Genomic DNA, 27,237 nt, shown 5'->3' on the forward strand with positions numbered 1-27,237 from the left:
GAAAAATGCAAAGAAAAGAAAAGAAAAGAAAATTTTCCTGTAATTCTAACTACCAAAAGAGTCATGTTTAGTTTTTTGGTGTGTGACTTCCCATTAGAGCCTCTTGTAACCTCTTGCCTGGATTACTGTGGCTGTGAACCCTCCGTGTCTCCCCATTCTAATCCATTGCTATTTCCCAAGGCATGATTCTGATCATGTCATTCTTCTGTTACACTCGTAAATCTCTAGAGGCACCCAGTTGTCTACTGCATTAAATTTGTCCTCGCTGATGGGGCATCATGCCAAGCTAACTCTGCTTTTCCAGTGTTCAACACCCTGTGTATGGGAAATGTTACTGACATATTACAATAAGAAATGCCCACAAAAGTGATAAGTTACAGTATCGATTATGGTTGTGACAAGGGAACTATTTAGTTTGGCTCAGATTTATTTAAGCATTATTGTTTCCATTTTTTTTTTCTAGAAGACAAAACTCTACAGTTATTCCTCTTTGGATTGTGGTAGACAGATTTATTACATTGGATTTCACTTCTTTCAGAAAAGAGTGTTTTCCTATTTCATAACAGAGATAGTTACTGTTTCCAGTTGTATATGTATTTTCTAATTCCACAGAATAAAACCCTTTAGGGTTAAGTATTTTCTTTCTTCTGTGTCTGGAGAATACTCTTTCCCGGAGCTTAGAAACTCTGACCCTCTTTGCCTACAAAATACCATTCCTTTTGAGTCTTGGTATCTCAAATCAATTATAAATGAATCAATAAGTATTGACTGCATGCTTATAAGAAATGGGTTCCTCCTTGGGATGAAGAATGTTCTGGACATTCTTAGAATTGGGGGTCTTCCTGGCAAATGGACCTGGCTCCTTAACAGAGACTGTGTTGCCTGGGTCTTGAGCACCCCGCTGGGTCCCCTGGCTGGTAGCAGTGGCTGTAACTCACTCACTACGGGCGCAGCTGCTGTGCATGTTGCAGCTTCCTTGGTGTTTGGGAGGTTTCATATGAAGGAGGAGGACTTTGTCAAGTTTTGTTTGGTGGCTTGAAATTTAATCTGTGCTCATTGAGAGCGGATCTAGTCCTTAATGAATTCTGTCCTCAGCTCTGTCTTATTTATCTTTTAACAGCTCCCTGGCACAGAGTAAGCAATTAATAAATGGTTGCTATTAATAGGATTATGGTTATACAGATGCCCCCACAAATAAATTCTTTGCCTCTGCCTTTTCTCATGCTCTAGACTGAGGCTCCCAGCTGCCTACTTGATGTCATACACATTTGCACCTTTGCCTGTGCCACAGGCTCTGCCAAGCACGCCTTTCCATCCTGCTCTCCTTCTATTAAAATCCTATTCACACATTTAGGACCAGCCGATACCTGCTCCTCCACCTCCCTCGAAACCATCCCCCTTAGGAGTGTGGGAGCCTCTTGCCTCTTCCTCTACCCTCTGCATTGTTTCTTTGTATTCCCCCGCCTCCTGCTATAGTAAGCTGTTACCCTGTAATAACTTCAGTTATTTACGTGTCTATTTCTGAATCCCTCTTTTTTTTTTTTTGAGAGAGAGAGAGAGAGAGAGAGAGAGAGAATGAGTTGGGGAGGGGCAGAGAGAGAGAGAGAGAGAGAGAGAGAGAGAGAGAGAGAGAGAAGGGGAGAGAGGATCCCAAGCAGGTGCCACACCCAGTGTGGAGCTTAACGGGGGGCTTAATCTTATAGCTGTGAGATCATGACCTGAGCCGAAACCAAGAGTCAGATGCCCAGCTGACTGAGCCACCCAGGTGCCCCTCTAAACCCCTCTGTGATGGTGGTGGAGACTGTTCAAGACATTCATGACGTGTCCTGTGCTGGCTATCACAGAACCTTGTGTGTGGTATACAGTTAGTTAATGTTTGTCTGATTTAAGCTGTGGTAGAAGTTCCAGAGCCACCGACTCTTTATGGAGCTTTGTCTATAAGAGCAGAGTGAGTGCCCCGAGCCCTGGCTGCACACTCCCCAAGCATCCTCACTGCTTAGCTGCTGGGCTCCACTTGTCCACTGTGGACTAGGGGCTTGGTGTGAACAACTGACTTTGATGTTGAACTCTAGCGGGCTGAATTCCTTGTTGTATTTCCAGAGATCTGTAGGGGTCATAATGGTAATTCATAGAAACAACAGTTTATTGCCACATGTTGGAAGCCCATGTTTCCTTTTGGGGTCCTGCAGGCCACATATTTCCTCAAAAATGAAATCATAACGAGAAGAGTAATGATTCTTATCCATGTAATCTGCCTTTGCTTTTGTGAGAGGGAGTGCTGTGAAGCAGGGAGGACCCAGTTTCTCAATGCCTCAGTTTCCTCATCTGTAACATAGGATAATGTGCCCGAATCACAGAGAGTCTTGTAAAGATTCAATGAGTTTATATGTATAAAGTGCTCAATAAACAGAGCTTTTATTGTTATATATGTCCAATAAATGTTAGCAATTTTAATTTTGTTACTATTGATGCACTGACGAATATTGTCCAAAAAATAATTGTTATGGTGCTCCCAACACTACAGAGATATAAACCCTTGTGTTCACCTGAGCTGCTTTTATTCTGAAGAGATTCCAGAAATATTTCAAAGAATATCAATAATGTCAAACTTTTCCCTGTGAATGGTGCCAGCTTTATCATACTTGTGCATAAGTCTTGTGCACAAGACTTGTGTTGTCGCACATAGACTTTCCTGTCATTCCACATCTACATAACATCAGGTTTGTTGCACAGTAGTAACAACTCGGTTGACCTCCACGGTTGATTGTAGGTATTAAAAAAATGTGAATGGAAAGGAAGACAAATTTACTTCTTACTCCTCCAGTGCTGGATTCTCAGGTGCTGAAAATTACAGTTATGTGGTTGAGGCAGTGAAGTCCACAGTGCTTTTATGTTCCTCTCCCATTTCAAAGGAACACGTGTCCAAAAGGCCTTCTTCTCCTTTGAGGATCTTGATGTGGTCATGTTATATCCAAGTGCAGAACTGTGACAATACCGCTTGCCCCAGCTGCCAAAAGTAACATGTAGTGACACGCTGCAGCTGAAGAGGGAGAATGGTCCCTTTATGGTGACTGCCTTGGAATTATAAATATTTTTCTTTCTCTGTAGGAGATGGCTCGTGGAAGAGAGGAGACAAGCATGACTTTGAAGCTAAGCAAGCATACTCATCCCTCCAAACAATCACTCTACTGAGGACAGTGAAACCTGAGTTTGAGAAGTTTTCCATGGAGGTGAAAAGTTCTGTTGAGAAACAAGGACTCAATGAGGAGGATTATGTAAGTGCTTGATTATGAGCCGAGACCTTCAGCATCCCGAAAACAGTCTTCTAATTAAATCAGAGGTGACAGTGTCCTATTCTGAACCATTCAAAAATCCCTAGGTTCACGTCTGAATGTCACTGAACTTTTTGTCTTTTTTTTTTTTCTGACCAGTTCCCCCCTCCTCCATGTCCGTCACCCCACTTTTCCAACTGCTGCAGGAAGGAGAATTGCTTTTTGTGGGTACTTGTGGCCATGCTGAGCAGATGTCTATAGACTTCCAAGGCTTATTCGACTGGGAGCATGGTGGGAGAGAAGATGGACGAAGGAATGCCAAAGTTTTGCATGTCTAATTTTTCCAAAGCTTGATGGCATAAGATATTTTGGGTTTTAGAAGGCTCTTTCTTTCGGCCATCTTTTTGGCGACTCTGCTTTTCTCTCCTGTGGTAGCGTCACTTCCCCTTGGGTATTCTCGAGCTTCCCACTCCATTAGTGGTGTTTTACTGATGCATTTTCTGAGGGTGGACTAGGGTCAGAAGCTTTGGCCACACTAAGGATTGAGCAGAGAACTCATCTGAGAGGTGGCACCAAAGACAGCCGGCCACACCTCACTTGGTGCCATTGTTTTGCTGCTTCTGGCGTACTTTGCTATGCGGGCCCTCAAACTCTGTGTCCTTCCAGCAAATTCTTTCTCAGAGCAGGGTGAGCAGTGCACTCCTCAGGCTGGTTGGGGGCTTGTGTGTGTGCCGGTTTTCAAAACTGTTCATTCCACAGTGTCCAAAGGGGAAAGGGAGCACCTTCTTAATGATAGATATATGGCTTTGGATAGTCCTTGCCCAAAGTGGATAATGACCATCTTCGTAAGACGAGCTTCATTTGGTCCCTTCCAAACAGGGCCTCTCTCGATTTCCTTATTTGAAGGAGTACAGGGTGCAGACATTGTCCTCAGACAGACCTACATTCAGAGCTTGAGTTGAACACTTTTTAGCAATGTGATCTGGGGCAAATCACACAGTCTTCGTCCAAACTACTGCTCCCTGTTGGAAGGATTACAGATAATCTATCTGAAGCTTTTAGTGCTATCCGCATCACAAAGTTGGAGCTCAATAAATGAGGCCTCTTTTATGCTATTATTATATTATACCTGTCTTTGTAAGAATTATTTGCTATCAAATAATGTACAAAAGTTCTCATAAATATATTTATTCATGGCTTAAATGTTATATATGTGTATAATATACATATGCATACATACTGGATGGTTCTGATTTAGAAAGCCAAAAGGTGTGTGTATATGCAAATGTGAGCCATGTATGTAATTTAAAATTCCTAGTAGCTACATTTTTTAAATGATTTCAGGAATAGGATTTAGCGATTTATCACTTACATATAACAGCCAGTGCTCATCCCAACAAGTGCCCTCCTTTTAATGCCTCTTGCCCATTTAGCACGTCCCCCCACCCAACATTCCTCCAGCAACCGGCAGTTTGGTCTCTGCATTTAAGAGTCTCTTATGGTTTGTCTCCCTGTTTTTACATTATTTTTGCTTCCCTTCCCTTATGTTCATCTGTTTTGTATTTTAAATTCCACATAGAATTTAGAAGTGAAATCATGTGATATTTGTCTTTCTCTGATTTATTTTGCTTAGCATTAATACACTCTAGTTCCATCTGTGTTGTTGCAAATAGCAAGATTTCATTCTTTTTGATCACTGAGTAATATTCCATTGTAAATATATACTGCATCTTCTCTATCCATTTATCAGTCGATGGACATTTGGACTCTTTCTATAATTTGGCTATTGTTGATAGTGCTGCTGTAAACATTGGGGTGCATGTTCTCCTTCAAAACTAGTAGCTACATTTTTAAAAAGTTAAAATAACCAGGTCAAATTAATTTGAATAATACATTTTATTTAACTCACATATAAAATGTTCTTTCAACATTTAATCAATATAAAAATTATGGATGAGATTATATATTCTTTTTTATTATATAAAGTCTTTGAAATTCGATGTGTGTTTTACCCTAATAGCATATCTAAATTCAGTTCAAATGCTCAGTAGTCATGTGACTAGTGGCTACCATATTGGAGAGTGGGTTCTGAATAATGAAAGTAGAACTTTTGCAATAGAGACCAAGTTGAAGGAAACCTATGATAGTATTGTCATTATCCAAATCCTTTGCCTCAGGAATAGGAAAGAATGTAAAGGGCACTGAGCACATTTTGTTTGGCCTCCTACCTGAGGCTGTTGAAGTTAAAGTATTACAGTAGAGGCTGTCCAACATAATGATACTTCTTGGGCAAAAGAAGTATGTATCTTTGTACCTGCTACAAAGATCCATAACATATTCCAAACCATGTGTCAGTGCTTTAGAGATTAGTTGTAGTTGTGGATTTTAATACTGCTTCCCTCTGATGATGGGATCATTAAAACTGACTTTACAAATAAATAAAAATTATGAGTAGAAATTAGAGCTCGTTATAGTAATTTATTCCAGTTCTGAAAATATGTCTACTTTTCATACTTACGTGTGTTTTAGTTGGGCTCTTTTGAGTTCATCAGGTTAGTTTAGACAGGAGGTTGTGGGGGCTGTTGTGGGGGCTATTGTGGGAGAGGGAGCTGTGGGAGCCAAAGACTCAGGAGCTGGTGCAGCTGGGACTCACAGGTGTGAGACTTTGCTCTAATGCAGCAGGAGATGTTTAGCACAACTAGAAAGACGTAGTGGTCTTCATTCTAGGGCTCAGCTCCTTTCTAGGTCATTCTGCTTCTCTTCTTTGTACTAATGGGTTGTCATATCTCTTTACTTAGAATTTCAGTTCATAACACTCATCATGGGCTCTTCGGCCTCTGCTATCAATTTCAAATCCAGCAACTTTGGTGGAATCTCTTATTAGTTCTAAAATTTACCACTTATTCTTTGAACAATCACATGGCTTGTGGATAGAGACAATTTTCTTTCTTTTCAATTCTTCTCCTAAGTATGCTTGATTGAAGGTATACTTCATTAAATTAAGCATATTAAATTAAATATATTTTATTAAAACTTTTAATGGCACTGGCTAGGATTCCAGTACACAATTGAATATAAGCAGTGACACTGGACATCCCTGCCTTGTTCTTAACTTTACTACAAAGAACATATAACACATTTCATATCTGTTCATATCACTGTTTAAACATAATGTTGAGTGTGAAGTTTTTGGGAGAGTCCTTAGATTATGGAAGTTCCCTTCTATTCTTTGTTGGTGAAGTTTTGTTTTGTTTTGAAAGAATTACATATTTTGTTGGAATAACTGAAACGAAAATAGCATAGCAAGCATCGAAGTTTATATAATGTAGGTTTAAGTTTATATAATATAGGTTAGGGGAAAGGCTTTGGACACAGGTTAAAAAAATTTTTTTTATTTATTGTTTATTTATTTTGAGAGAGAGAGAGAGAGAGAGCAAGCAGGGGAGGGGCAGAGAAAGGGAAACAGAATCCCAAGCAGGCTGCACACTGTCAGTGCAGAGCCCGATGTGAGGCTGGATCTCACAAACTGTGAGATCATGACCTGAGCTGAAATCAAGAGTCAGACACTTAACTGACAGCCACTGGCACCCCCAGTGTAATTTGTAATATATCGTTGACATTATGTCATATATGTTAGTATTGTATTCATCATATTGAGCATGTTGGCAGCATCCCTGGAAACGTCGTGATATTCTCAAAATGCAAAAATTTGAGGGGCGCCTGAGTGGCTCAGTCAGTTGAACATTCGATTTCAGGTCAGGTCACGATCTTACAGGTTTATGAGTTTAAGCATTGTGTCAGGCTCTGTGCTGACAGCTCAGAGCCTGGAGCCTGCTTCAGATTTTGAGTCTCGCTCTTTGTCCCTCCCCCACTGGCTTTCTCTCTGTCTCTCTCAAAAATAAATAAACATTAAAAAAATGAGAAAAATGCAAAAATTTGAAACTTTAAATTTTTATAAGGCTATACTAAAACATTGGGAGGTTGGAATGGCTATGATTTTTTAAGTAAAATTACTATCCTATATTTTTAACTTAACAAATTTTGATGGATTAATGCAATTTTGTTTCCAAAAAATTGATCTCCTTTCTCTTCCTCTCTCCCTTTTCCCCTCCATTTTCACCCTTTGCCCTCTCTTTTTAAATTTGAGTTGTTATTGAGATAATTGCAGAGGTACATGCAGTTTTAAGATGCAATACAGAGAGATCACTTGTATACATTGCCCAATTTCCGCCATTGGTAACATTTTGGAAGATTATATATATACGATCACAATACAGATATTGACACTGACCTTACTCAGCTTTCCTCAGTTTTATTTGTACTCCTGTGTGTGTGTGTGTGTGTGTGTGTGTAACATAATATATGCATATTAAGTTCTATGCAGTTTTATCACCTGTGTAGGTTGGGGGTGTTTGAATTTTATCAAATGCCTTTTCTGTATCTGCTGAGATAATCAGATGGTTTCCTCTTTATTCTATTATAATGTAATGAGTTACATTACTAAATTTTCCTCTTTTCCAGTTTTATTAAGCTATAATTGATATATAACATTGTATAAATTCAATGTTTGATATATGCACATACTGCAAAATGCTTACCACAGTAAGTTTAGTTAATATCCATCACCTTGCATAGTTACAAACTTTTTTCTTGTGATGTGTTTAAAAAAAATTTTTTTTAATGTTTATTTATTTTTGAGAGAGAGAGAGAGAGAGCAAGCATTAGCGGGGGAGGGGCAGAAAGAGAGGGAGACACAGAATCTGAACTCAAGAATGGCGAGATCATGACCTAAGCCAAAGTTGGACGCTTAAGACTGAGCCACTCAGGCGCCCCTCTTGCGATGAGTTTTAGGGTCTAGTATCTTTGTAACTTTCAAATATACAATACAGGATTGCTAACTATAGTCATCATACTGTACATTAGATTCCCAGAACTTATTTATCCTATAACTGCAAATTTTTGTACCTTTTAATCACCTGCATTACTAGATTTTTCTAATTTTAATAATGTCTGCACTCCTGGCATAACTCTGGTCGCTCTACACTTCAAGACTTTGAGCTTTTCTACTGCCCAGGTCATATAGTGGAGAATAAGAGGCTATTTGCTGCCTGTACATTAGCATCTCTGGGTCAAATATCTACTCTTGTTTCCCTTGTCTTTGGTGGGTGGTTTGGTGGGTGCATGTGTGTGGTGTATAGAAAATCAGATTGCTGGGGCACCTGGGTGGCTTAGTCAGTTGTGTCCAACTTTGGCTCAGGTCATGATCTCTTGGTTCGTGAGTTCAAGCTCCACATCAGACTCTGTGCTGACAGCTCAGACCCTGGAGCTTGCTTCAAAATCTATGTCTCCCTTTCTCTCAGCTCTTCCCTGGCTCATGCTCTGTCTTTCCCTCTCTCAAAAATAAATAAAAACATTTAAAAAGTTAAAAAAGAGGATTATTTAAAAAAAAGAAAATCAGATTACTTAGGGCTCTTCTATCATTGGGGCTGTGGGTGTTGCATGTACTGTAATGGTCATTAGTACAAGTGTCTTATGATGATATTTCTACCATTCCTATAGGTAATATAAAAATATTTTTTAAAAAAAAATTTTTTTTCAACGTTTTTACTTATTTTTGGGACAGAGAGAGACAGAGCATGAACGGGGGAGGGGCAGAGAGAGAGGGAGACACAGCATCGGAAACAGGCTCCAGGCTCCGAGCCATCAGCCCAGAGCCTGACGCAGGGCTCGAACTCACGGACCGCGAGATCGTGACCTGGCTGAAGTTGGACGCTTAACCGACTGCGCCACCCAGGCGCCCCATAAAAATATTTTTAAAAGTACATTTGTTTTCTTACTATTGAACCTACTGGAGACCTGTTCCATTCTGATACATCATGTTTTAGTAGGGCCCACGGGCACCACTGGAGATGGTATGACCTGATGGTTAAATATGCAGGCTGGGGGGGCGCCTGGGTGGCGCTGTTGGTTAAGCGTCCGACTTCAGCCAGGTCACGATCTCGCAGTCTGTGGGTTCGAGCCCCGCGTCGGGCTCTGGGCTGATGGCTCAGAGCCTGGAGCCTGTTTCCGATTCTATGTCTCCCTCTCTCTCTGCCCCTCCCCCGTTCATGCTCTGTCTCTCTCTCCCAAAAATAAATAAAAACGTTGGAAAAAAAAATTAAAAAAAAAATATGCAGGCTGGGGGTGTCATAGACCTGGTTCTGTCTCTTACAGTTCTTATCTTGGGCACATTTCTGAAACTCTGTGCATTAGTTTACTGACTCTAAAATGGGGATAATAATTTTTAACTGACACGGCTGTTGAAAGAACTCAAGGATTGTATATAAATAATACTTAACACAATGTCAGGCATTTAGTAAATATTCAATGGATGATAGCTATTATTTCTCTTACTCTTGTTTCTTATACTCCAGACCAAAGTGTATGATGCTCCTGCATGCCTACCGTAACTAGTACTTGTACTTAACCTTCAGATCTCAGCTCAGATACCATCATCTCCGTATGTGTCTTTCCTGACACTCCAAACTATCTTATGGCACTCTGATCCTTACCATCATAGCCTCTCAGCTAGGTGGGGAATTTTCTTTTTAAAAATTTTTTGGAATGTTTATTTATTTTTGAAAGAGAGAGAGAGACAGAGCGTAAGCAGAGGAGGAGCAGAGAGAAAGGGAGACACAGAAAGCGGGCTCCAGGCTCTGAGCTGTCAGCACAGAGCCCAATGTGGGGCTCGGACCCACAAACCGTGAGATCATGACCTGAACCAAAGTCGGACACCTAACCAACCGACTGAGCCACCCAGGCGCCCCATCAGCTATGTGTGGGATTTTATAATTAAATCTTGCCTCTTCTACCAGACTGTCACCTCTGTGAGAGCAGGAACTATGTCTGTTTCTGTTTATTCTTGCATCCTCTTGCTGTATGCTTGGCACAAAGGAAGCAGCCAATACACTTAAGCTTTTATTATTATGCTTATTAGTTTAGTTATTATTAAACCAGAAGGACATCAAATTCAACCTACTCCTAGCATGGTGACGGAAAGGTAGAAACTGAGGTCCAGTCAGGTGAGGTGGCCTTTCCAAATGTAACCTGTATGCTGCAATCAATATAGCAATGGTGAGTGTTGAATAAATCCTATGCCTAGACCTTGTTAGGTCCACAAAACCAGGAGTTCAGTTTCACTTGTCCTGTGGGAGATGGTATTGGGAGACAGTAATGGGTTTTCACAATGGGGATTCTGAAGACCCTCTAGCAGTCATTAGAAATCTAAAGTTAGAAGTAAAGCTCTGCTGGAGAGGCCCTCAAGTAGCAAAGGGGCTCCCAGCGTGGCTCAGACAAGTGTTTGCAGAGTGCCTGCCTGCTTTCTCTAGTGGTTTTATTGTGTTGCCCACATGGGCAGTGGCTCTGACTCAAGGATATCTTAATGGGTGTTTGGCCTTTGCCATGTGAGTGGTTCCAATTCTAGGGCACTGGTATTTGGTTTTAGAATGCACTGTGTGGTGGCCAAGCCAAGATTAGTTGCATCCCCTGAATCCTGGTTCAGTGACTTTATTTTTCCACTACATCAGTCTGACCCTTTTATTAACAACATGCCCACTATGGGGAGTGAACCCGTGACTTGAAGATTAAGTGTCTCAAGCCCGACAAGTGAGTCTGGCAGGCAACACAGGCTGAAGGACTTCTCTTCTTTTCTTGCACACTGCCTCCCCAAATATACACTTTTAAAATACCAATTTCTCCTTACTCTTTCACACACTTCACAAAATCTGCTGGGACTCTGTCTCTTCTTCATCAGCAGCAACCTGTATTTCCTGTTTTCTTCTGGAGTGTAAATCATTATTTCTTAGATCATGAGACGTTGTTTACTGAGTGCTCCAGAGAACATGGCTGTGAGCTTGATCTGTGACCATGCCGTGGTCCCATCTGGGGTGAGATCCTCATCACCTACAAATTCTTAAGCAGGTATATAAATATCCATGGCCACGAGCTCTGGAAGCCCACAAGATCTGCATTTCTGTGCCAGGATGGATATTAAACATTACGCGCCTCAGTGTAAAGCATTCTCATACACTGACGGTACTCACAGAGATGTGGACCATTTATCTTGTAGCAGACCATATGTGGTGCATATGTGAAAATATCCATGTTTCTAGAGAAATGACATTAAACACAGTGGAGTGGGTTCATTTAGTTCTTTAGTGAGAAGTTCCTTCCAAATTCATCCAAGTTTCCATGACCTCTTTAAGTGGATAATGATCTCTTGACTTAGTGTGCATTAACTCTATACTTATGTACAAACTTTTGTGTGTAAGTGAACATGTGCGTATTTCTAGAGAGAGGGGCCAGTACCCCCCACTTGATTCTTAATGGGGTCAGTGTCACATAAAAGTAAGAATCATTGAACTAGATGATGGCTAGTCAGCATGCCATTTGCCCAATTATTGTCCGAAGCCCCTTTTATTCTCATGGATAGGGCACAACATGGTGTATACACTGCTGCACTGAGAAATCACTCCCCTGGAAGAAAATGAAGAAACACTTAAATGCTTGAATATTTACTAATCTTAAATTTGAAAAACGTTAGTTTTATTGCTGAGATGAAAGAGATACCAAGTCATTCCTTCCTTCCTTCATTCTGGGCTAGGGAGTCAGTCTAGTCTTTCCAATTCCTAGTGTTTTCACACTGTCTTTAAGAGGTAGACTCAAATTTGTCCTTGCTACTATTTCTCAGTTTAGGCTGAGCCAGTGTTGGAGACATCTCTTCCCCTCTGGCAGCCTGTCTGACTTCTCAGTCGTGTAAATCCCACTCTTGGCCTTGCCCCTTTCTCTCTATTGTGTTTGGCACTTCTGAAGCCCATTCACTGGCTGGCTTCACGAGCTGTTGGCTCTGCCTTTGGGTGAAGCTCACCTTCTTTCCCTGATGTTGTTGTTGTTTAAATCAAAATAATATATGCCATTCTAGATTGACTATAACAAGTGAAAAAAAGAAACAGACTGAATTAAAAATAAATTTATGGTACTGTATGAGTTGTAGACAAACAGGAGTGTCCTGTTCCTCTCTATTCCTGACTTCCATTCCTTAGAGGCAATAATCCTTAATGTTTCTATTGGCTTTTTCTAGTGTTGCCCTCTGTATTTCTAAAATAGCTTCTTGGTATTGCTGTTTTTGATATGAGAAATTTGATATAGCTCATCATTTCCTAAAATGGAAAAAGATTTAGCTCCTTTGCACACTTTCTTTACAAATATGTACTTTTTCTCCCATCCTCCTAATATTTTGTAGCATAGTTTTTACTTACCCGTACATTCATAAAATAAAATTTGAATAATAGCTATCCCTCCTTATTAAGAGCTATTATTATTATGACCATATATATTGAACCATGTAGCAGAACCGTGTAGTGTTCTATGATTACATTTCCTTTCCTGTGTAGCTTTTTTTCTCCGAAGTTAATAATTTCCTTCCTTTTTAAAAATTTGCTTCCATGTAGTTCTGTTTCATTCTCATTCCCTAGAATGATGTTAGTGATTTTTTTTAGCCCTTTGTTTTCCTGCTGCTGTTTAGAGTAATTACTTCCTTTAGTATAAACCTGGAAATTCCTTCAGTTTTCTGCTGTATCAGTTTCCCTTTTTAGTGGATATTAAATCTCCTTCTTAGTTGAATTTCACCTTAGTTTTGAAGAACAAGATGATATGAGTAGAAAATCTTTTGAGACTTTGAATATCAGAAAACATTTTGTTTTATTTTTATATATAGTCAGTTATTTAGCTGGGTATAAAATTTTAGTTTGAAGATTAATTTTCCCTCAAATTTTGATGACATTGCTCTATTGTTTTGCAGCTTTTGGTGTTACCATTCTGATTATTTATCTTTTTCATGTTATTTTCTTTTTCTCTATCCCGAAGACTTTAGTATTTTCTTTACATAATGGTGATTGCTTAATCAGAGTCTAGTCTGGAAAAATTAAATACTTCAACAGAAGGAATTTAATTGGAGAAGCTAACTTTAAAGTGTAGAAAGAGCCAAAACACCAAATAGAATAGTAAGACAAGCCAGAAATTAGCAACAGCAAAAAGCCATTACCACCTCCAGAGCTAGAAAGACCAGGGAAGAAAGAGTTTTATGGGATCAAAGACTTAGAGCTGCTCATAGGAGCTAGCAGCATGGAAGAAATACAACCTCTCCCAGAGATGGTACCTAAGGCGAGGTGAGAGAGAGGAAGACATATCCTGGCTTTCCCCTTACTTCCTGACTCTTCCACCAGTGCTTCTTTTGGCTGAACCAACCAGAAGTCAACTGACAGGGAAATGCAGCCTGGAAGAATCGTCTTCCTATGATTTAGAGCAAAGCAAAGCAGGTGTAGGGAGGGAAATGAATTGGAGACCATAAGGCAGACAAGTGGCTCACTGGTGCTCTGATGTTTCACAATGATTTCACCTTGGTGTGTGTCTTTTAAAATCTTTGTGCTGGTCACTTTGCTTGCTCTTTCCAGAAATTTTAAAGTTGGATGTCGGCTCTTGTCAGTCAATTCTCTAATTTTTTCTCCCATTTTCCAACTCTGCATTTTTCTTTTCCTTTCTGAGAGATTGCCTCACCTTTATCTTCCAAAGATATTTGGAATTTTTAATTTCTGCTATCATATGTTAAATTTCTAAGAGTTCTGTCTTGTTCTCTTAGTGCCTCTCTTTCTAAAAAATAGTACCCTGACATTGTTTCCTGGATTCAATATCTTATCTTTCTGCATATATCCTTTCATCAGCTCTAGAACACATTTAACTTACCTGAAGTCGGGATCCATTTCATAACTGGTAGACTGTCATAATTTAGTAAGTAGAATTTTTTTCTAAGGGAACATAAAACAAAGGTGCTTTTTATAATTCTGGTATCTTACTTTTGCTGACACAAGGTGTTTTTTGTAAGTTTTCTTTAACTTACATTGCATTTTACTTACATCAGATTCCTTATAAAAATATTGTGATTTCTTTCATATTACAAGGTTTTCTTAAACTGTTGGTAATCCTTAGCTGTCTGTTTATATTTAAGGGTGAGCCATGAAAGAGGCTATCTAGAAGCTCTGTGTGCATGGGAATGTGTCTAGAAGTAGACTTTATTATAGGGTAATAACATGTTGAGCTAGCTTTTTCAAAGGGTTATCCCAAATATGATTAGCTGGAGGTTGTATCTCCTAGGCTTATCAGTTTCATTAAAGAATTCTCCTCCAACGGGGCACCTGGGTGGCTCATTCGGTTAAGGATCTGACTTCGGCTCAGGACATGATCTCGTGGTTTGTTTGTTTGAGCCCTGCAGAGCCCAGCTCTGCACTGAAAGTGTGGAACCTGCCTGGGATTCTCTCTCTCTTTCTCTCTCTCTCTCTCTTTCTCCCTCTCTGCCCCTCTCCCACTTGCACACATACTCTTTCTCTCTCTCTCTCAAAATAAATAAATAAATAAACTTAAAATTTTTTTTGTATATAAGAAAAAAGAATTCTCCAAATCTCTTCTTGAGAATCATAAGCCTTTCCTACATTCTGGGAGCCCATGGTGTGGAAGCTTCACCTTTAGGATTGCAGACTTTCCACTTAAACCTGATTTTCAGTTTTATGCTTCACCTGAGCTCTAGATGTGCCTGGTACCTTCCTGTTCAGATCTTTTTTTTGTGTCAACACCTTCAGCCAATAAACCTCCTTTTTTCTGCCTGGTTGGGAAGGGGCAATTTTTTTTCTGGGTAAGGTTTGGTGATGGCTGGAAGGTGGGGTGCACTTGAGTTGAAGTGATCCATTATTAGACTTTCAATGAATCCCACCATTTTCATCTGCAGGGCATCCCTACCTCCAGAGGTAACTAGTGTTTCCAATTCTAGAACCTCTGTACAGGAATTCTTTGTTTCTTACTGGAGATGCCTGCCCTGTTCCTGTGCACACTCTAGTTTTAGTTTTTCAGGTCTGTTGAATTGGTTACCCCTTTCCAGCTTCCAAAATTTTGTTGACATTTCTCATCTATTTCCTTCCTGTACTCTTTCCACTTATAAGTTTATACCTTAAAAGATATTTTTATTGTTGTTTTGGTAGGGATTTTGGAGGGAATGTGCATTTTACCAGAGTGGTTTACCAGAAGTCACCCTGGATTGTTGACTCTCAGTACCGTGTAAATGTTCAGAGATGGTGATGGCATCTTGGGTTTTTTTTTTGTTGTTGTTGTTTGTTTGTTTGTTAGTGCAGGGGTAGGAGGGTAATCTTATATTCAAAGCAAGGAAGAAAGAGAGTGTGTGTGTTGGAGAGAGGGATCTATCATGTTTCTTTTGGCCTCAAATGCTGTAGCTCCTTTAGAAATTCCTATTCAGTTATAGTTTCCCTTCTAGTGGCTGCTTTTTCTTGATTTACCAACTTAGTGCTCACTCTCTCCCCCTCACAGACATACCTGCCTTCTGTGATTCTTTAAAAGCAATTATATACAAGTGACATACATTGACAGTAATACTAAGAAAACGGTTGTCTTTTACAGGTTTGTCATACTGGTGTATGAAGACCTTTTTCTATTTTATGTTTAGGGCTAAACTCCTCTAATACAGCTTATGGACCAGCTTCACTTGTAAGTGATTCCTTTGTATATATACAGGAACATCATCTAGGGATCCTGTTGCCAGTATAAGTAGAAGTTTAGGTTTTAAAGTAGATTTTTTAAAAAGCCAAGTCGACTCAGTTAAAAGTTTGAAGATGGGTTATTTAAATAAAAATAATGGGAGCTATTTGTGTCCTGATATGTTATTTGTAATTTATCACAATGCAGTGGTAGCAATTTAAAACCCTTTCTAGAATCTGCTAGGACTCTTTTATTGTAAAACAAAATATTTCAGAAAAAAAGTTAAAAGACATTTGAAGATGTAAAACATGTTAAGAGGGCCCCAATGTGGGGCTCAGTTGCCTTCCTATGTAGGGACTGTCTCCTCTGAATGTGATCCAACCCTTAGTTATCTCCGGGGTTGCAGACAGCATTACTCTAGAGCCAAAGGCAGCCCAGCTGGGAAAGAGCTATAGAAGAGAAGGCAGAGTTCCTGACTGTGAACTAGGGCAGTGAACTTGGGCCGAGAAAGCCTTTGGCCAGGTCCCTTTACCTCTTGGGGCTTCCTCTGTTGTAAAACCAGATATTTGGGCCACCACCTCAAGAAGCTTTCCCATTTCCGGGTTTCTGTTATTAACATGTGGAAAGTGTTTTTCTAATTTAGAATTGTCCTTCTCTGGGTATGGAATGTACATATCCCTTACTGAAAAATCACAGTGTAACAATCATCACAAGTGCTCCCCAACCCCCCACCCCCATTTTTAGGAGACTTTTATGACAATGTACTATTCTGCTGCTTGTAATATTACATCAGGAAAGTCTCTTGGAAATTTTCATTACTCCAGCTTTAAAAAAACAAAGGACCAACTTTTCTTCAGCTTTGAACTGATCACTCTTCTATGATGTGTAACTGTTTATATATGCATAATTCACCTTTGTATACATGAATTCAGTAATTGTAGTGTTCTGTCTTCAGTTTGCATTAGCAAAGATACAGCTACAAGTGTACTTTTGCAAGCACAAAATTACAGCCTAGTTTTTAAGAATGGATCAGAACTGTTTTTTAGTATTTCTCCAGTTAATTTCAGAAATGGCTTTTTGTTGTTGTTAAAGAAAGGTGTTCTAGTTATAAAGAATATGTAGAGTCTTTTTTCTACGAAATAATGCTTCATCCTTAGTGTTTTGGCTTTCAAATTCAGTTTCATGCTTCTTAATGCCACCTCTGTTCTTGACTTGGGGTAGAATTTGGTAACTACTGTTTTTATTTCTAACCAGGTATTCTGAGCAGGGGGTGATTTTATAACCTTGAATATTTGCTCGTTTGAGGTTACGGGCCACCCATAGCTTGTTTTTTTCTCCTTATTTAAAAGTTGAAAATTTAACTAATTAAACAAATATTCCGGCAGTGTTTGGTGCACAACGGTATTGTTAGGGAGGTGGGATATGTATTTGGGCATTTCCTCTCTTCCAGGTTTCCCTCTGACACTCAAAAATGAAAAGGGAAGCTGGAGAGCAGCTGATGTATCTAGCCAAGGTATTTGAACAGAGACAAGTTTAATAAATCATTGTTTAGATAGGCAGACATTACATTTTGGAAAGTCCGAAATGTTGAAAAACAACTCTCAATTCCTTCAATGAGGGGATGGCCTAGCAGTAAAGCTGTCTAAACCAGCTTGTATTTTGACACTGGTTTTGCACAGGAACAGTGTGGGAAGTGACATCAGTTGAAAAGTTATCAGATCATCAATAAAATCTTTGCCAGACACTTCACCCCCTCTTGTCTTAAAATAGTATCATTTAATTGACTCTGTGCACTCTGATTGAGATTTTTAAAAATTAGCTCTTTGGTGAAAGTAATGTAAGAAAAAACCCGCAGCTGATGGGTGCAAGCCCTGTTGGCCCCTCTTCTGGTGAGACTGTGCACAGGCAAGTTTTCGTGTCTTCCAGAGGTACGTCAGAATGGAGGAGACTCTCCCCCGTGCACTAGCCATCACCCCTTTTTGTCCTCACCCCCTTTCTTTAAAGCCAGCCCGGGAATAATTTGTCTGAATGAAAAGACCCTTTCAGGCACTGGAGAGCTTTGCTAATTGTATTTGAAAGAGTAAAAGCAAACCACAAGTTGGCTTTTAACAGCAGAAAAATAATGAGTTCACATGCCAACATATTAATAAGATTAGTTTTATTAGGAAAATGTAATCAGCAGACAGTGGCACTGCAAGAGGAATGGCTTATTAAAAGCCATTCTTTTTTCCAGCTAAAGAAATACCAATTGGCTTTCAGAACACATTTAAATAAAGATGTACTGAAATCTAAAATATAGTTACTTCCCTTTTCTTGAAATACAGAGGAAGAATCCTTTGAAATAGATTATTCTTACAACTTTTAACTCAATTAGTTGTGCCAAATTAGAATGTTTTAAAAAACTGGGAATCTCCCGGTTAAAGTACTTTTTTGTTTGATTGTAAATAATTGTCCATTTGCTTGTGATTTTCACATGTTGGCAGGTGTGGATTGCTTAATTGCAAAAAATACTATTTTTTTGCAGAATAGGTGCAATCTGAAAATGTTTAAAGAAGAGCCACAGTACCTATGAGAAAGGACTTTTCCAGGCAGTAGGTTTCATTTTGACCTTTTGAAAGACAATTATTGTTTTTTCCATTTCCATTGTGTACAGTGATGTAATTTCAGTTAGAAAGATATTTTGCAGTAAGGGTGACAATATACTCAAATATGCATGACTAAAATAGCAATGCAGTGTGGAAATGTATTTCACAATTGAAAGGCTAAGCTGTTTTACTTTTTTTCACATCTATTGTCACTTAATGGAGTAGAGGGCATTTTAGTACATTAGGCCAAATTCTTCACAATGAAAACACAACTTAACTTCTTTTTTTTTTGGTGTTTATTTATTTTTGAGAGAGAGAGAGAGAGAGAGAAAGAGAGAGAGAGAGAACAAGCAGAGGAGGGCAAAGAGAAGAGGGAGACACAGAATCTGAAGCAGACTCCAGACTCTGAGATGTTAGCACAGAGCCTGACGCGGGGCTCGAACCCACAAACTGTGAGATCATGACCTGAGCTGAAGTTGGATGCTTACCAGACTGAGCCACCCAGGCGCCCCTTAACTTCTTTTTAGAATTATCAGATCACATAAAATATGGACTGTGGATACATGACCAGTCTAGCTTGCAGAAAGAACATGCATTAGCTCCCACAATTATACTCCTTACTGTAAGTGAAGGAGCACATGGCAAAATTGTAGAGGATGAAAGCTCTGATTTTTTTTTTTTATTTTTTTGCTTTCTCCCCTGGTTCTCCTGGGCACTCAGGGTCTCAGCATCTGTCTTTTTCTACTTGGTGAAGAAGTCATTTACACAAAGATACGGGGGTTCAGCAGATGGGCCTTACCAGGATATCACATTTAAAGGAAGGATCTAGAAAAGGAAGACTCACATAAATGAACCTAAAGGTGGTATTTTGCTGTCAGGAGGAGCCTGACATATGAAAGAGCCTCAGTTGAAAGAACCTCCCATATGTCAGGATTCATTCTTTCTCGGAGAGCTCTGCTCAGGAGACATTGCTTTAGTCAGATCACCCCACGGCTAGAGCAACACAGTGATTTCAGAAACTTCCAACTCCCTTACACGAAGCCTTGCTCTATTTCACGAGTAGAGCAAGCAGCAAAAGGACTCTGCATCTCACATAATTTGACAGGAGCCAGAAGAGAATGCCCGTGTGTTCAGCCTTCCAGCTTGGGAGAAGGGAGGCAGACAGGGCCTGGCCAGCTTTGTTGGCCACTGCGCTAACACAGGACTCTGGTGTTCGATGCTGACAGCAGCCACAGGTTTTTAAAGTCCAAGGGTAGATTTCTGATTCATGAGGCCTGGCCGTTGATGCTGCTGCCCGTGTGGGTGGATGTGGTGGAGGAGCCCAAGGTAGTGGTTCAATAAATATTAATTAATGGTCATTAAAACAATTGGTGACCTTGGGGCATGCCACCTTGTGTGCCAGAGACTTTAATCTGTGAAATGGAGAAAACCGCACTGAGTTGCTCTTGGGAGTTATGAAAAATGATTGTAAAGGGGTTTTATAAGCTTAAGCGCTTTGAGTGATAGTGTCCAAAGAAAATAGCCCCAGTAGCTGAGAGCAGAAGATCCCATAGCCCTGCAAGCAGCAGGCAGTAGCAGTTTTAAATGACACCCTTCCTGGGGCCCAGCCAATTGTTAAAAGAGAGGAACTAGAATAATATATTGCTAGGGACTCAGTCCTCTTCCCAGTTGTGAAATTTGAAAGTAGCTCAAGCTGTAAGAAATTATTTTGGATTAGTATTTTTTTTCTGATTCTTTCCCCCCCCTGGAGTGAATTTGCTTCATTTCGTAAATTTCTGAAAATCTTGCTCCCACGGGCTGTGATTGGAGGCAGGGAGGAGATGAACAGGGGATATCTTTTTTTTTTTTTTTTTGGTATAATAAACAATTTGACAATTGGTCTAAATTTGGAGATCTTTATTAATTATTTCCTTTATTCTATCCTTTTCCTGTTATCTCTGTGTGAGATAATTACCCACTCACCGAAGTCAGATGGCTTTGTTTCTATCCTGTCATAAAGATCTTGAAGATTTGATTTCATTAGCAAATGGCCCTGTGTCAGATTTGCCCAGTGTTGCCATACAAGTTACATGCATTTCAATTTTAGGACAGTTTTCCTTCTCTCTGCTCAGCAGTGACATGTATTTATGTCAACCCTATGTCCAAGAATTTCTTGGGTAGAACAGATTTCAGGTGTAGTTCATATGCTCTCTAGGTGCACATGTATTTTTATTGACCACTTGACCCAGTTTATCACCATGTGTATAGTTAAGCCTGAAGATGGTTATTGTTTGAATCTGTGTGGATACCATCAAGCATTTATCGAGGCCTTCCTTTGGTCAAGGCATTGTGCTGGGTCCAATGAGGACAATTTAGTGTCTGTGTGGGTGTCTCTGGAAGGATAGTTAAGAAGAGATGGGGACAGATGAGCCTCCTAAGTGAAGCTAAGTGACTCCAAGCTTAGAAGTTGGAATGCCATTAGACACATTTAGGGAATAGTGAGCAAAATAACCTGGCTTGACCGGAAGGATTTCACAGGGGAGTAGTTTGGAAAGGTCTCCTGTTTTGAAATTTGCCCCTCCCTTGGCTTCCAAGACACCACCGTCTCCAAGTTCTCTGCCCACTGGGGTCCCCCCTAGTGTCCTTTCATGAATCCTCTTTTCCACTTGCTCCACAAATACTGATGTTTCCCAGGGTTCTTCCCTTGGCCCTTTTCTCTCTAAACACCACTTGTGGGCAGCACATCCACTTGTCTAGGTGGGATGTTCATCTCTGTGGATAGCACCTAAATTTGTATCTCCAATTGCAACCTCTCTCCTGAGTGGCAGGCCCCGCTTCCAGTTTCCCACTGGCTCCTCCACCTGGATAACACGGTATCTGCCTGCCTCATCCTTTTTTTGGGAATTGCTCCATTTCAGCACTTCGCTGGCACAAGCATAAAGGGGGTGAGTGAAGATGGAAATTTGAATTCAATGAACTTGTTCTACCCCCAGAAGGAAGTAGGAAGTAGGAGACTATAGTCAATAAGAGATTTTCAAGGATTTTGAAAGTAGAGCAGTTCCAGGTGATGACAAGGTCTAGGGTCTTACTCCTCAAACAGTGGTGATGGAGTAGCTGCATTAGTATCAACTAGGAGATTGTAGAAATGAGGAATGTTGGTGCCCCATTCCTCAAACCTACTGAATCAGAATCTGCATTTGAACAAGATTCCTAGGTGAATTGTATGCACATTAAAGTCTGAGAAGCATTGGTCTAGGGCATGTGCATGAGAGTGAGTTGAAATTGAGTGCAGATGAAATTTGTCAGATAATGGCAGTCAGGGAACCAAGAGGCTATGGTGTTGGATGAATGAATAATGCACAGGGACATTGAAATCTCCCAGTATGAATGCAAGAACGTGGGTGGAGAGGAAGAATGTGAGCTGACTGCCAACCTCCTTAATGCATTCATTATGCCCGGGGAGTGGGGGAGGGTCCTTGCATCAGATGACAGTGATATTTGACAGAGAATTTTTGACATCTCAGTTCTTTGAGAACACAGTGTCTAATTAGGACTTTCCCCCTTTAAGTTCCCTGTCTCAGCTCTTAAAATAACATAGCAGGTTCTTAAATGATGATGAATTGGCTTTATGAGCAGTGGACTTAATGAGGCTAAGCCCTTTTTTTCTAGCTTATTTCAATTTACAATTTGTCTTTTCTTTTTCTTCTTCTTTTTTAAAAATTTTAAAATTTATTTTTATTTTTTTAGCAGCCCTAGAGCTCTCTTTAACAATTGAAGAATCTGGTATCCAATATTATTGCCCCCCTCCTCTGCCTTGATCCTATTTCCCTGACAATTAAAAACGTGTTTGCTAGGATAAACTTTTGCGTTCTTTTTTTTCTTCCTCCTGATATGCAGATAAGGTCTTGGAAATCTTATGTTAGAGAAGTCATGTTAGTCTTTGAAAGAGGCTGATATCCTTGGTGTTCTATCCCTGCGTGTGAATTCGGTCCTTAGGGAGGTGCCTTGCTTGATAAGCAAGTTAACACTGATGATGGTGCTGGTTTGGAGTCTGGAGTCTTTAGTTCTGGTTGTAGCTCCTGATATCTGCGTGACTTCAAGTGAATCAGGCAACAGTTGTGGGCTTCAGTTTCTCATTTACATAATACGCTGGTTGGACTGAAGGAGCTCTAAATTCCCTCATGTTGTGGAATTTTGTAATTCTGTAATTCTTTTGGGCTATACCAGGAATTTCTTCTTTTGTGGCCAATATGTTTATTGAGCTCAGTCTTATTCTACCTTTTAAAATATTGGAACTACCGCCATGATTCAAAATCATGACACATCTGCATCTAGAATACTGTCACTGTTTTGGTAACTTTCTTAAGAGTAATGAGTCTCCTCACATTAGCAGAGTGTATGTTAGCTCTACAGATTTTAAGAAAGAAATGGAGTATCTTTTAATTGCTCAAGGGGATAAAAAACTTTTCTTAATGAGATAGACTTAAAAAGACCAGTCTCTTCAAAATGTATAATAATATGTAGCATGATCCAACCTTGTGAAAACTATGGGTATTTCTTGAAATTTGAAGACTTAACTGAATTCTCAAACTGTAGACCTGAAGGCATACTTTCAGGATAATTACAAGGAATGACTATTTTTCCTGGTAGTTAGTAAGCATATGAAACTCATTATTTGCATAGTTTTCAAAGGCTGTCTTAAAATATGTTCCAGAATGATTCAGATAAGTTCATTATGATGGATTCCAAATGGGACTGAGAGTGTGGTGATCATTTGGTATGTTGCCTTATTCTTTTAGCATGATATTTAAGATCTATAAATGTCTTTAAAAAAATTATTGATTTAAAATTTAAAAAAATTTTTGATTGATGATAGAAGACAAAGAACTAGACTGAACAAAACATGAATGTTGACCTGATTGTTAGTATTTTCATACGTTCTAATCGCACCAACTGTGGAAAATTTCCATTATTTTCCAGGCTGGAGTTGTTCATTTAGGGAACTGATTAGTAAAGAAAACTTTTTTTTAAGAGAGAGAGAGGGAGGGAGGGAGAGAGGATCTTAAGCAAGCCCCATCAGTGTGGAGCCTGACACAGGGCTCAACCCCGTGACGCTGGGATCATGACCTGAGTCAAAATTAAGAGTCAGATGCTCAACCAGCTGAGCCACCCAGGCACCCCAATAAAGAAAACTTTTTATGTGGGAAATTTAAAATATATATATAAAAAGAGGGAGCACGATGTAGTGAAGCTCCATGCCCCCATCACTCAGCTTCAACAACTCAGTGTAATTTAATCTATAAACTTTCCCCCACCTTCATCCCCAACTCCTGATAATTTTGAAGCAAATCCAAGGTGTCCTCTATTTCATCTGTAAATATTTTAGTTTGTATCTAAATATAAGACTCTTTATTATTTTATACAAGTATACAATATAGTATTGGTAACTATAGTCACCATGCTATATATTAGATCCCCAGAACATATTCATCTTATAACTGAAAGTTTGTACCTTTTGACCAACATCTCCCCATCCATTTCTCCCATCCTCAGCCCCTGGCAATCACCATTCAACTCAGTTTCGATGAATTTGACTTTCTTAGATTCCACTTAGAGGTGAGATCATAGAGCATTTGTCTTTCTCTGACTTATTTTGCTAGCATAATGCCCTCTAGGTTCACCTATATTATCACAAATGGCAGGATTTCCTTCTTCTTTATGATTGGATAATATTTCATTGTATATCTACCAGTTTCTTTATTCATTCATCAATGGATACTTAGGTGTTTTTTGTGTCTTGGCTATTGTGAATAATGCTGCAATGAACATGGGTTGGCAGATGTCTCTTCAAGATATTCCTTCAGACAAATACCCAAGAAGTGAGATTTCTGGATCATATGGTAGTCATAGTTTTAATTTTTGAGGAACTTCCATACTGTTTCCCATAATGACTGTACTAATTTACAATTCCACATACAGTGCACAAGTGTTCCCTTTTCTCCACATCCTTGACAATATTTGTTATCTCTTGATTTTTGTTTCGTTTTTTTACTTTATATTAAAAAATTAAAAAAAAAATTTTTAATTTATTCTTGAGAGAGAGAGAGACAGAGAGCGGAAGAGGGGCAGAGTGAGAGAGGGACACAGAATCCAAAGCAGGCTCCAGGCTCCAAGCTGTCAGCACAGAGCCCGATGCAGGGCCCAAATCCACAAGCGGTGAGATCATGACCTGAGCTGAAGTTGGACACTCAACTGACTGAGCCACCCAGGTGCCCCATTTAGTTTTTATTTTTTAAATGTTTATTTATTGTGAGAGAGAGGGAGAGAGAAAGAGAGAGCGCTCAAGCAGGGGAGGGACAGAGAATCCCAAGCAGACCCCATGCTGTCAGCACAGAGCCTGAAGTGGGGCTTGATCTCACGAACCATGAGATCATGACCTGAGCCAAAATCAAGAGTCAGATGCTTAATCCACTGAGCCATGGAGACACCCCTTGTTTTTTAAATAATAACCATTCTAAGAATTGTGAAGTAATATCTCATTGTGGTTTTGATTTACATTTCCCTGATGATTAGTGATGTTGAGTACCTTTTCATTGTACCTGTTGGCCATCTGTATGAACTGTTTGGGAAAAATGTCTATTTGGGTCCTTTGCTCATTTCTAAATTAGATTATTATTATTATTCTCTGTTGACTTGTATGAGTTCCTTATGTATTTTGAATATTAACCCCTTAACAGAAAAATGGTTTGCAAATATTTTCTCCAATTCCATATGTTGCCTTTTCATTTTGTCGCTGTTTCCTTTGCTGTGCGGAAGCTTTTTGATGTGATATAGTCTCACTTGTTTGTTTTTGCATTTGCTGCTTGGGCTTTTGATATTATTGTCATATCCAAAAAAAACATTGCCAGGACTAATGTCTACGAACCTTTCTCCTATGTTTTCATCTGGTAGTTTTATGGTTTCAGCCTCACATTTTGAGTTAATCTATTTTGAGTTAATTTTTGTGAGTGTTGTAAGATAGAAACCAATTTCATTTTTTTACATGTGGATATCTGGTTTTCCCAACACCATTTATTAAAGAGACTATCCTTTCTCCATTGTGTATTCTTGGTTCCTTTGCCAAAGATTAGTTGATCATATATGTGTGGGTTTATTTTTAGGCTCTTGATTCTATTGTATTGACTTCTGTGTCTATTTTTATGCTAATACCATACTGTTTTGATTGCTATATTTTTGTAATATGGTTTGAAATCAGGAAGTATGATGCTTCTTGCTTTGTTCCTTTTTCTGAAGACTGCTTTTGCTGTTTGTGATCTTTTCTGGTTCTATACAAATTTTAGGATATTTTTTTTTATTTCTATGAACATTGCCATTGGAATTTTAGTAGACATTGCATTGAATCCATAGCTTGCTTTGGGCAGTATGGGCATTTTAACAATATTATTTCTTCCTAACCATGAATGGACAGGATATTTTCCATTTATTTGTGTCTTCTTCAGCTTCTTTTTATCAATCTCTTAAAGTGTTCAGTGCACAGATATTTCAGTTCCTTGGTTAAATTTATTCATTCCTAAGTAGTTTATTGTTTTTGATGCAAATACTCTTATTTCTATTATCATAAATTTGTTTTACCTGCTCTTAAACTCATATAGTACATACTATATGAATGGAATCATACAGTGTATACTCTGTGCCTGGCTTCTTTCACTAATATGCCATTTTGGAGATTTTTCATGTTTTATGTATTCACTTTTCTCTTTTTAAAAGTGCTGAGTAATATTTTATTATATAAATATGCCATAATTTTACAATCTATTCTCCTGTTGATGGACCCTTTTTTTCAGGTTGGGACTATTATGACTAAGGCTGCAGTGAGCATTCTTGTACAAGTCTTTTTATGGACATATGCTTTCATTTTCATCGGGTAAATATGTAAGAAAGAAATTGCTGGGTCACAGCATAGGTCTATGTTTAACTTTCTAAAAATCTGCCAAAGTAATATTGTTTTAAATCCCCACTAGCAATGTATGAGAGTTACAGTTGTTTTAAAATCTCATCTACGTTTGGGGTTGTCAACTTTTTACTTTTAGCTATTCTGATGGGTGTAGGATGGTACCTCATTGTGGTTTTTAAACTGTATTCCCGTGGTGACTAGTGATTTTGAGCCTCTTTACATGTGCTTGTTGGCTTACTTTACTTTTGTAACTTGTCTGATGAAGTGTTTTGCCCAGTTTTAAATTGGGTTATTTATTACTTTTGTTATTGAATTTAAAAGTTCTTTTTAAATATTCTGAATGTAAATCAGAAATATGTATAATGAACATTTTCTTTCAACTTTTCACTTCTTGGTATTTTTAATGATACTTTTTGATGGCAGAGGTTTTTTTTTTATATTTATGAAGTCTTTTTTTAATGTGTGTTGCTTTTTTGTATTCTCTTTAATAAAACTTGCTAATCCCAAAGATAAAAAGATATCCTGTTTTCTTTCACAGCTTTATATAGCTTAAAATTTTTTTTTTAATGTTTATTTATTTTTGAGACAAAGAAAGACAGAGCGTGAGCATGGGAGGGGCAGAGATAGAGAGAGACACAGAATCCAAACCAGGATCCAGGCTCTGAGCTGTCAGCTCAGACAGAGCCTGACGTGGGGCTCAAACTCACGAATTGTGAGATCATGACCTGAGCTGAAGTCGGACACTTAACTGACTGAGCCACTCAGGCACCCCTATAGTTTTAGCTTTTATGTTTAGGTCTGTGATCCTTATCAAATGAATTTTTGTATATGCTGAGAGATAGGAATCAAGTTTTAGTTTTTTCCCATATTT

General features: G+C 39.1%; 1 protein-coding gene across 2 annotated transcripts in view; it reads left to right on the forward strand.

The window, feature by feature from the left end:
• NPR3 (natriuretic peptide receptor 3) overlaps positions 1-27,237 on the forward strand; it is a 79,029-nt gene that overhangs the window by 22,435 nt on the left and 29,357 nt on the right. For both annotated transcript variants that reach the window (XM_025924245.2, XM_025924244.2), the window contains one exon: positions 3,109-3,275. In XM_025924245.2, the coding sequence (XP_025780030.1) occupies positions 3,109-3,275 (167 nt within the window). The remainder of the gene's footprint in view (positions 1-3,108; positions 3,276-27,237) is intronic.

The sequence above is a fragment of the Puma concolor genome, chromosome A1, assembly GCF_028749965.1.
Source record: "Puma concolor isolate L17-30 chromosome A1, mPumCon1.1.hap2, whole genome shotgun sequence".
Taxonomy (NCBI): Eukaryota; Metazoa; Chordata; class Mammalia; order Carnivora; family Felidae; genus Puma; species Puma concolor.